The sequence below is a fragment of the Myxine glutinosa genome, chromosome 1 (genome assembly GCF_964187855.1).
Source record: "Myxine glutinosa chromosome 1, kmMyxGlut1.1, whole genome shotgun sequence".
NCBI lineage: Eukaryota > Metazoa > Chordata > Myxini > Myxiniformes > Myxinidae > Myxine > Myxine glutinosa.
Window position 1 is genome coordinate 282,842,129 of NC_136261.1, and position 11,338 is coordinate 282,853,466.

Genomic DNA, 11,338 nt, shown 5'->3' on the forward strand with positions numbered 1-11,338 from the left:
AAATCCTCTTTGTCTATTTGCTAATGACGCCACCCTCTGCCGTGACATCTCTCATCCTTCAGATAGGGAGGCTGCAGCCTCTTCACTCTCTCCAGACCTTATAAAAAATCACAAGCTGTAAAAAAAAAAAAAAAAAAAAAAAAACAAAAACTTGGAATATGTCTTTCAATCCTGACAAAAACTCACTCTCACTATCTCTTTCTGAAAGGACCATCTGGCAAACCATGCTATCTACTTTGTTAACAATCATCTTGAGGAAATTCAATCATTCAAACTTTTAGGTCTCACTAACAGACATGATCTACATTGGGCAAACAACATTTCAACGTTGGTCTCCAAAGCCAGTCGCCGACTGGGCATACAAAGTCCTTCCTTGGCACACCTGAACTCCGATCCACCGACAAGGCTTTCATCCACAGCTTGATGGAGTATTGCTCTCCACCCTGGACTGGCACTTCTGCCTCACATCTTGCTCAGCTTGATACCGTGGGAAACGGAGTCCTTCAAGATCAATGGAATCTCCAGCGATGAAGCAGAGTCTATGGACCTATCACTTTCCCATCACATACAGGTCGGTGGTCTCTCTGTCTTCCACCTCCTCCTTTCTGGTCTTACACCCCTGCTCTTTCTGTGTTTTTGCCCCCCCAAGGTTTCTGCAAGGCACACACGGTCCACCATGAATCCTTCATAGTGTGTCCAGTTTATATTATTATGTTATACATTATTATTTATTATCTGGTCCCATGGGAATGACCACCGAATTTGAAAATACTGTACCCTGACATTCTGCATTGTTAAGCTTGGTTTTGACCCCAATTGTATCTTTGGTGCCATTAATACTGTTACGGTTTTGAGTTTTGTACAGTCAGTATAATAAAGGTTAAAATTTCCCCCTCATAGTTAGTCACACAAGCAACATGTAGCCTCGCGATAGTGTAGTTATCTCTTAGTATTTGTGAGCTTAGTCCTTTTCCTATGTTAGTTTGCGTTGAGTAGAGTAAGGAGAATAGGTCCTACTTCTACTGACTATCCCGCCTCCCTAGCCTCATGCCCCTTTGCGCTGACTTTGGTTCATTTTGGGCGAATTAACACGAGGCAGGCCTAGGAGGGTCGGGGTGGGGCTGAATGAGGGGCGGCAGAGGAGCTGACGGTAAGCACGTGTCGCCAACCAGGGCTCAGAGGGTGTGGCGGCAGCACTGCGTCACAGGGCGTGGTTGGAAGGTTTGAGGGTGTTCGAGAAGGTTCGGGACTGTTAAACTGCCAAAATCTAGGCTCTCTGCTCGCCTTCACTCTTTTATTCCCCGTTTCTCCTGCCTCTGGAGCAAACTCCCCCACTCCCTTCGGTCCCACTCATCCCTCCAGGTCTTTAAAACGGCTGTTCACCACCATCTCTTATCTTCCCCATCCAGGGCCTTGATCTTTTCTACCCCTGCTAATTCACCCCAGATATACTTTTTTTGAAATTCCCACTTCTTTCCTGGAAGTCCTTGCAGTGTTCATATGTTTTATACCTCTCCCACGTCCCCCCAAGCCCTCCCCCTCCCACATTTCTCCCGATGTCCCTGCTCTCAAATGTTGTGTTTGTGTCCTTCCTTTGTCTACCGCTCCCATTATTTTTGTGTTTTATGTGTCGGTTTGACTTTTTGTGCGATTAATGTTAGCTCTTTCATGAGCCTCGATCTTGTATACAAAAAAAAAAAAAAATCTTTATAAGCGTTGTGCAAAGCCCCAAGAGGACTGATGGACTGAAGGAGGACTCTTGCGAGTGGAGAGCGTCAAAGGGCTGATGAACTGATGGACCGAAGAGGACTTTGAGAGATACGCGATCGGCGGAAAACGCGCATGAACTAGGATATGCGCTAATATAAAGCAACGCGCGGTTTGAGCTTAAAGCCAAGCCGCGTACAGTGCATTAAGTTACGCGAGTGATAACGGCTGTGTAACCGCCAGCCACGCTGAGAGACGCGCATTTAACGTCCTACCTCATCGGCTGCCTTTTGTTCGGGAGACGCGCTATGACGTTCCTTCCACCGCCTGCTTGCCATCTTCGCGGGACGTGGTGGGACCGTGGAGAGCCGGACGGGGCCGTTCCTGGACGACCAAATCGGCGCGTGTGGCCGGAACATCAACCTGCCTGCAATTCCCTGTGTGAGTATGACGGGCCCGAGTCTGGGAGTTAAGAATAAGACTGACTAAGTGCTGCTCTGTGTCTCTGCGTACCGATCATTGTATATACGTGTGGGAATAATAATTAAACCTGTGTTCTTCCTTTTTCCATTCGATCGTTCTCGTGATTTCCTCATTGACTAAGCGTGGTACGAATAGAACCGCTCGAATCGGGTTCCACTACTGAAAACTGCATGGACCACGTGGTACTCAATCCGCTCGGTGTACCCAAATCACACGTGGCTCGTGCGAGGCTTGCTTCCCCGCTTCCGTGGCGGCGCAGGGATTTAGGTATGAGCGAGACTTGGTCCCGAAACCCTACCTTGCGTTTGTCCGGAAGAGGCGTTTCAAGTCTCTGGGTTCCGCCAAGCCCAGAAAGAACAAGGGGATTAATCCCCCCTTGGTAAGGGGAAGAAGGGCGGCGGAGAACCGTAACAATACATTGAAATGTTTTGCCCTGCGGTGACTTCCTGTGATTAAATTTACCGATTTTATCAGACAGCCTCCATCTGGAAAGTGGCACCCAATACTTCACGATAGAGAGACATAAAAATACTGCAAAAGAAGCAGCGGAGGTGATTTTTTCATCAAAACCAAAAAGCAGAGTGAGAGAGAGAGATAAAGAGAGAGAGAAAGAGAGGGATGTTGAGTCGGGTTACAAAAAAAAATGCAAACATGGAAGAAAAATCCACTGCAACAAATGTGGTAAATGTGGTTCCCTTTGGGCAGAGGATTTAACAGAAAATGAAAATGCAAATGAATGGAGTGGAAAAAAACATTCCTTTCAACAACTACATCATCTAAAACTACATCATTGTGAAGGTAAAATAATGGTATTGAAAGTGTAGAGATGAGGATATATTGGGAAGGACAACAAAATAACCCAGCAGTTTTATTTCCATATTATGTGTAGGGCCGTTTTGGTTGTAAATTTAACACACACACACACACACACACACACACACACACACACACACACACACACACACACACACACACACACACACACACACACACGGCTTCGCACTCCGTTTCTGAGTCTAATGGTGTGCGTTTGTGCCAAAAAGCATACATACAGGTTGTAAAGCTGGAATCGTAGTACTTTTGCCTTTTTGTATAACTTAGACATTTTGGCTCAAGGAGCTAAACAACAGAGGGTACCAGGTTCAAATCTGACAGAGAATCAAAAAAAGGAAAGGGAGATAAAGACAGTGGATGAATGGTAAAAAGGAAAGCGGTGGAGGTGTGGGTCAGGGAGAGTAGATAAAAGCAGTAGTGGGTATGGGAGAAATCACGAGGTGATGATGGGTAGTACTTCTGAAAGACTGGACAGCAGGACACAAGACAACAGACACATGGAGTCAGTTCTACAGATGAGAAAACAGAGGGATGAAGGAATAGAAGTGAGCATTGAGCGTACAATTTGGAATGGTAATTAGGTGTGTGATTCTGGAAGAATGCGTGTGGAACTGGGTGGGCGAGGTTAGAATGGAGGGACGAGAGGATGGGAAGAATGAGGCCATAAGTGAGACGATAGCTAATGGAGAGTCCACCAACATGCCTGCAGTGGGTGAGAAGCAGACCTTAGGACCTGGAGTCCTGTAGAGATGTATCGATAACCCGGAGAGCCTCAAACTCAATAGCTTCTAGGGGAGCAAGATGGGAAGCAGCTACACCAGCCCAGAGTTGACACCTATACCCCATGGTACTTCGGATGAAGGCCTCATACACTGGAATGAGCTCCGAATACCTCAGAATGGACTTGACTGTGCAGAGAATATCGAAAAGTCAGCCTGCCATAAAAGACAGTTTGGCGACGTGGTCCACCATGGTTGTGGTAAACTATTACAAACTATTGTACATAAACCTAAATAAAAACCTTCAAACCGTGAATATTGCCATAAAGCTGACGTTTCCATGATCACCATACACTCACGTCCTGTCCAAATTGGTCTTGACTTACAAACTACTTCAGTAATTGGTAGAGGAACATCAGGCCCAGCCTGTGATCAAGAGTAGACATAAAGCATGAGTTTCATTGGACCTCCTGAACACTGGTGTCTACTGTAGTTCAGTGATCAGAGTTTGTGGTGAAATTATATGACAGTAAGGAGTCCACACTCGACATCAAGTGCTGTCCAATAGGAAATGAAAGAAAATAAATAAATAAACATGCCACAGTTCTTTATCAAGTGGATGTGACAACCAGAGACAGCACCAAGTTACAATACAAAAGTGATGAAATATTTAATCCATACGACTTCCTCATTGAACCATGCCACAGTCGAAACGCTAGAAGCAGTGAAGGAAGTTCTATGACGTCACATGTTCAAAGTCACTTTGAGTCACAGTTGCTATGATACATCCTCATGTGCAGCAGGTGTGTATAATTCCCCTCGTCTACCTCTCACTGGTGCCACACAGAATCTTTTTGACGTTTTCATTTTAATTGCATTCAGATAGGGTTGATAGGGAAGCACGGAGGTCGTATACTCACTCGTTAGCTATCTGGTGTGGGTTCAATTTCCGGACGAACCATAAACCGTCATCCTGGTGCATTGCAGGCAGGATATTGCATCAATGCATCCCCCCGCCCTCCCCCTCCCACGCCTCCTGTCCCCAAGCCCTCTCCCTCCCACACTTCTCCCTGCTCTCAAATGTTGTGGTTGTGTGCTTCCCCTTCTCTCCCCATCTTGTCTTCCGCTCCCTCTTTTCGTGCGTTTTGTTTGTCTGGTTGATTTGTTTGTGAAATAAATGTTAGCTCTTTCACGAGCCTCGATTCAGTATACAACAAAAAAAAAAAAAAAAAATGACCATGACACCCTTCAGCGTGGACATTATTGGGTTGGCTGTGCCATCTGACATTGATTGCTGGCGGTCATTAAAGATTGCACAGTGGCTTTCAAAAGCAAATAAATAAAGACTCTGATTGTGTGGCCAGATTCCAAATACCTGCCCCAACACTGCATCATTGACGTCACAATGCATCATAAATGATACAACCAGCAATTCAAATTGAGAATTCATTCCCATTCAAATATGCCTTCGCCGATGGAATATGAATCCGCTCAATTCATGATCCCCCTATGATTTGTGATTAAATATTTTCAAAATGTAAACTCACCCCAAAACGCCACCTTGCGACCAAAAGCAGCGAGTCCAGTCCAGGAGGACATTTCTGCAAATACAGAGAAGTAACACATGCTCCTTACACCTAGTGCAGTACAATAAACAACGGACGATGTAAAAATCCGAATCGATGACCTTTTAATGACCAGCAAAGCAATGTTTCTCCGTTTCTTCCGATTTGGATATCCTTACAGTGCTGCTGTTACATCGATCTACTTTTAGGTCTCGTCAGCACAGAAATTCAACCAAGTTTTCGATACAACTTCCCCTCTATTCCATACATTATATTATTATATGCAGCAACAGGTTACGCATCACTTTCTCAAGGTTGTCTTCTGTAACTCCCGAGATAATTTCAATAAACGCATTTTTCAAATCGGCAATCGTGGTTGGTTTTCAACTGAAACTTTCCCTTTGACTAGTCGCCATGAAAAAAAATTCCAACCAGGACAAGTCCGAGGAGCACTCATTTCTGCGATTAGGAAATGTCTCCTTCCGCCAAAGGACACATTCATTAGAGGCGTGGGACCTGGCTCCATCTTGTTGAAACAACAGGTTTTCATTATTTATCACCCTCGTTTTATTCGTAAGCCTCCAGCATGTGAAGACAACAATCTGATGTCACAGTCACTGCCATTTCGGTATTCATATCTTCATGGAAATGGGAACCGTAGATTCCTGATAAGCTAAATCCCCACGATACGGTGATTTCCAGAGAATGAAGTCTTCACGTTCTTATGGCCCTTCCAATCCCCAAAATCTGCAATTCTGTTTCGTCGCCATTCCAATAATGTAAATATGTCACCCATCAGAGAAAATGATGTCTTCGATACCGAGGTCTTCATTTGATAGTGCTTCAGCAAAGTGGTTACAAAATTCACACCATCTTCTGTGATGTCTACAAATCAAAATGATGTTTCATTAAATGTCTACAAAAGCTGAGTCTTGCAAGGAAAAAGCCCAATGTCTTCCTTCACTAATGTGCAGCCGATTCCTGTCTCGGCTGAGAGTGTCTTGGTGATTCGTGTAGATCTCTCTCCAATCTCCATGCGTTTCCATGTGGCTTCAATAATCTCTTGGACACGAACACGAACACCGTCCTGAGCGGCCTTATTCGCGTTTAGTAACGTTCCAGTGTTTTTTTTTTTTTTTTGTATACTGAATCGAGGCTCGTGAAAGAGCTAACATTTATTTTACAAACAAATCAACCAGACAAACAAAATATATAAAAAGAGGGAGCGGAAGACAAGATGGGGAGAGAAGGGGAAGCACACAAACAAAACATTTGAGAGCAGTGTGTGGGCGGGAGAGGGCTTGGGGGGAGGAGGCGTGGGAAGGGGGGGGGGGGAGGGAGAAGTATAAAACACAAGGACACCAAGGACTTCCAGGACAGAAGTTGGTATTTCAAAAAAGTGGAATTGGGTGAAATTAGCAGGGGTAGAAAAGATCAAGGTTTTGGATGGGGGAAGATAAGAGATGGTGGTTTTTTTTTTTGAATACTGAACCGAGGCTCGTGAAAGAGCTAGAAAGTCTTTCATCTTTCACACGAATACTCTTATTGTTTTGTATGGAGCTCCAACCAAACTCCAAAAAAGATATCGAAGACCTCCAACAGATTGCAAGGATGAAAACTGGGTGTTTGTGTGTGTTATAACACCCTTTCAAGAGGACATGTGATGCTGGGAATCTTCTCTGCACGCTCTTCGGTGAGAAAATCTGAATACATTTCTCGATGAATTTAAATTGTAGCCGAGGTTGCACCGCTTGCCATCTCACCGTGTGGTTGTTGTCTGGGCAACAGTTCCTACACCATAAACAAATTCATGTTCCCAGGTTGTTCGCATGTGACGTGATGAGCCCTCTTCAGCAATGAAGGGAAAACGTGACAATTTTAATTTTCAACTTCTTAAGTTCACTTGCAATTGAATACAAACTAGTCTCTGTGAACACTAGCGCTTTTGTTCTGATGAAGGGATTACATTCAAAAAGATCACCTGCACCTCCTTTCCCATGGCGTCAATCATATTACATATAAATTTTAAATGAAAAAATTAATTATTTACACTTTAACTGATGCTTTTACCTCCCAATTTGAAGTCATTTTACAAGGCCTATACTATTGTTGGAATTTAATATTGGAGAATATAACTGATTCTGCATTTATGGTTGCCCTTTGTAGCCGAAGATTCTCATGTTAAATGGAAACATCCTCAAATGTAAATTTGTTTATAGAGCAACTTGTGTGACGTCACCACATTTGCAATCCGCCATCTTGGAGTACAATTAAACAAAACGAAACTACACGTCGGCTGCATCATTGTGTTTACGTTTGTTAGGATAGGAGTTAAAATGGTGAATTTTTGTACCGCATTTTGTTGTGGATATCGTGCCGACAGAGGACCTATTGTCGTATCATAAACAACCGGTCCTCCTAAAAGCAACCAGTCTCCTTGCCTACAAGCAACAATATAAAGATTACGTTTTCGACGTTTGACTTAGAGTTGCGATGGGCGTTCAAGAGGGATTCGGAATCCTTTAAGCTGTTTAGTCTGGGTTTGCTTCCCGACCAAACTATAAACTGCCTGATTGGTGCTTTGCAGGTCGGGTGTTGCATCACAAGTTACACCTGTAGAAGATTTCTGGGCAATGCAATTTACATGTCTGTGATAAATCACATACTCTTGACTTGTAAAGGTCTTTAAACTTCTACACACCGACCCTCAGATGGACGTTAAGCTGGGTGTCCCATCTGCTTGCGTTATTTATTTAGTTGGTGTCTTTCTTTTGGCAAAACATGATAAAACTTTGGTCTAAATGAGTTTAAGGAGTCTAATGAGTGTAAAGGTGTAAGGGGTCTAAAGGATTTTTAAAGGGTCTAAGGGTTGTAAAGGGTCTAAGGGTTGTAAAGGGTCTAAGGGTTGTAAAGGGTCTAAAAGGGTTGAAAAGGCTCTAAAAGGGGTATAAAGGACTATAGGGTCTGAGGGGTTTATAGGGTTCTGAAAAGTTCTAAAACGGGTCCAAAGGTTGAAAGGATGTAAACGTTTAAAATGTGCATTATTTCATTAGTACTGTACATAATTAATATACAGTTTTGATTCCCCCATTGCATCTTGGGATATGATCCAGCCGTTCCTTATCACCCATATCGTTAGAGTGCTTGCTGGAGTCCTCAAGCCGTTTCACGAGGGCTCTTAATTAATTAGTCATAAGGCCGTGAAGTTTGGGTGTGTTACAACACCCTTTTTGAATATGATTAACGAGGTGAACCACCTGGTGCAAGTGTTACGGATTTATGTGAATTTATGTGAATTACTATTCAGGTCATTGCTTATTAATGTTTATTCTATTAAAGGTTGTTGTGGTTAAATGGTTAGAGGCGCTCTGGATAACAGGAGACCGGAAACGGGAGGGTGAACCGGAAGAGAAGAGGAGACACGAGGTCCTGGAGAAGGCGGCCATCTTCTGTTCATCGCCCAGCTCCGACGCGAGCGGTGTCGATATTGAGCAGCGTGGGGAACGCTGCGTTTGAAAGCCCGTCTGGCGAGAGGAGTTACCTGTGCGGGGTAATTACCGGTTACACGTCAAGTTGCCGTGGCTTCGTGCACGGAACCAAGCGTCCGGCACAGTTCGCCTCCACGTCTACAAGGACGCGTACGGGTCGCACCTTGGGCCTCGCGCGCTTTGCTTTGCCCGCTTTGCTTTGCAAGGAGGTGTGCGCTGCAGCAGCTGTTCCCGGTACGCGACGTGCACGTTTGGAGCACGTCAGCCAGGGGTTCGTTCAACCGCCCGTGTGCGGAGAAGTCGACCTTCACCTTGGTCTGGAGGGGCCCAGAGACATTGTGAGGGACAGTGACCATTGAGGGGTTGTGAGTGGGGAAAGGGGGGAAATATATAAGATGGCCATCTTAGTAATATTGGTGATTGATTGGGGAATATATTATTGAGTAATCCGGATCCTTGGTGTGGGGTTTCTTATTGACTTGAATTATTGTGTCTTTCATATTGATTGCGCTACGAAAGCGTATAAATCAGAGATCTTTCTGGCGGGGTCCTCCCACGGTCCGGGGGTCACCAAGACCAGGTAGTTACCGGGAGGACCACATAACAGAATTGGGGGCTCGTCCGGGATCTAAAATTGTATAACATAATAAAATAATAATTTTTAGTAATTAAAATTAAGTAATTAATTATTAATTGGTAAATTTTTGAGAAATTGTGGTAAAGTCTTGGGTGAAGGTTAACAGGTGTTAACGATAGTCACCATGGCGTTTGTTGCACAGAACTTTGCGGTAACACCTAGTGAGGCACAGTTCCGAGCGTTACTAAAGTCGGACCTCTTGAAATTGGCCAAACATTTTAACTTGGAGGTCCGAACTAATTTGAGGAAGGCAGAGTTGCAGACCACGGTGATACAATCTATGGTGGGATTAGGAACATGGGACGAGTTAGCCTGGCAGTGGCTACCCGAAGAACCAGAAGACGTTGAGATCCGGAAACTGGAGTTGCAATTACGGAGCCAGGAACGGATCAAAGAAGAAGAAAGGAAAGCAGAAAAGGAAAGAGCAGAAAAGGAAAGGAAAGCAGAAGAGAGGAGAGAAGAGAAACAAGCAGAGGAAAGGAGAGTGGAACGAGAACTCCAGGAAAGGTTAGAAAGGATGAAAACAGAGGAAAGGAAAGCAGAAAAGGAAAGAGCAGAAGAAGAAAGGAAAGCAGAAAAGGAAAGAGCAGAAGAGGAAAGGAAAGCAGAAGAGAGGAGAGAAGAGAAACAAGCAGAGGAAAGGAGAGTGGAACGAGAACTCCAGGAAAGGTTAGAAGGGAGAAAAGCAGAGGAGAGGAGAGCTGCCAGGGAACTCGAAGCAGAGGAGAGAAAAGCCGAAAGGGAGTTGAAGGAACGTGACATGGCGCTTCAGCAAGAAATTAAATTCAAGGAGCTGGATTTAATGAGAGAACGGGGAGAGGTACCACCCTTGCTGACGGGGTCAACACCTAGCCAGAAAACCTGGGATGTGGGCAGACATGTGAGGCTGGTTCCACCCTTCAGTGAAAAGGAAGTCACTCAATTTTTTCCACACTTTGAGAAAGTGGCTCGACAATTAAACTGGCCGGAGGAGGCCTGGACCATACTAGTGCAAAGTGTGCTGGTGGGTAAAGCTCAAGAGATTTATTCGGCGCTACCAATGGACCAATGTGCAGATTATGAGGTATTGAAGAAGCACATCCTCAAAGCCTATGAGTTGGTTCCTGAAGCTTACCGGCAAAAATTCAGGAATGCCAGGAAGAGGGAGAGTGAGACCGATGTGGAGTTTGCCAGAGTGAAAGAAAACATGTTCGATCGGTGGTGTGAGTCGAAAGGAGTCGGGAACGACTTCGAAGCATTGCGTGACCTGATGCTGGTGGAGGAATTTCAACAGTGTGTCCACGAGAACATCAAAGTGTACCTGCAGGAAAAGAAAGTACCAAAGTTGTGGGACGCAGCCACCATGGCAGATGATTATGCCTTAACACACCGGATAGGGGTCCACACACCTAGCTCCTCGCCTAGACTTCAGCAGGGGAGTTATGGAACACCCGGTGCGGAGAACGACAATACATGGCGGCGGCCTCGAGAGGATTATGGGGACAACGCGGATACCCCAACTGTTCGAAATCAGAGGGCTACGGGCCCAAGACAAACTTATTTCCCGGGGGGCCCGAGGCAGACCACGAGTTTTTCCTCCGGGCCTACTTGCGCCTTTTGTAAAAAACCTGGACACTTGATGTCCAGTTGTTACCTCATGAAAAGGGACAACCCAGAGCGGAGTCCGACTATTACCACTCCGAATGCAATGGCTAGTGTAAGAAATCGCCCACAGAAGAGTTACCAACCATTTATTTATGAGGGGTTTGTCTCACTCGAGGGAGACTTGACTAACCCAAGACCTGTTAGGGTATTGAGGGACACAGGAGCCCATCAATCCTTAATGCTTGAAGGCATGTTGCCATTGTCAAAGAGTACCGCAACTGGTGATAGTGTTCGGTTACAAGGCATCGGTGGCTGTGTTAG

General features: G+C 45.0%; 1 protein-coding gene across 1 annotated transcript in view; it reads right to left on the reverse strand.

Annotated features, from left to right (window-relative positions):
- The window catches only part of LOC137438346 (TNF receptor-associated factor 3), a 71,337-nt gene extending 60,619 nt beyond the window's left edge, over positions 1 to 10,718 (reverse strand). The window contains exons 1-2 of the mRNA XM_068133465.2: positions 10,548 to 10,718; positions 5,291 to 5,344 (exon numbers count right to left, since the gene is read on the reverse strand). Of these exons, the coding sequence (XP_067989566.2) occupies positions 5,291 to 5,344; positions 10,548 to 10,621 (128 nt within the window). The 5' untranslated portion in view covers positions 10,622 to 10,718. The remainder of the gene's footprint in view (positions 1 to 5,290; positions 5,345 to 10,547) is intronic.
- Positions 10,719 to 11,338: the final 620 nt, after the last annotated feature.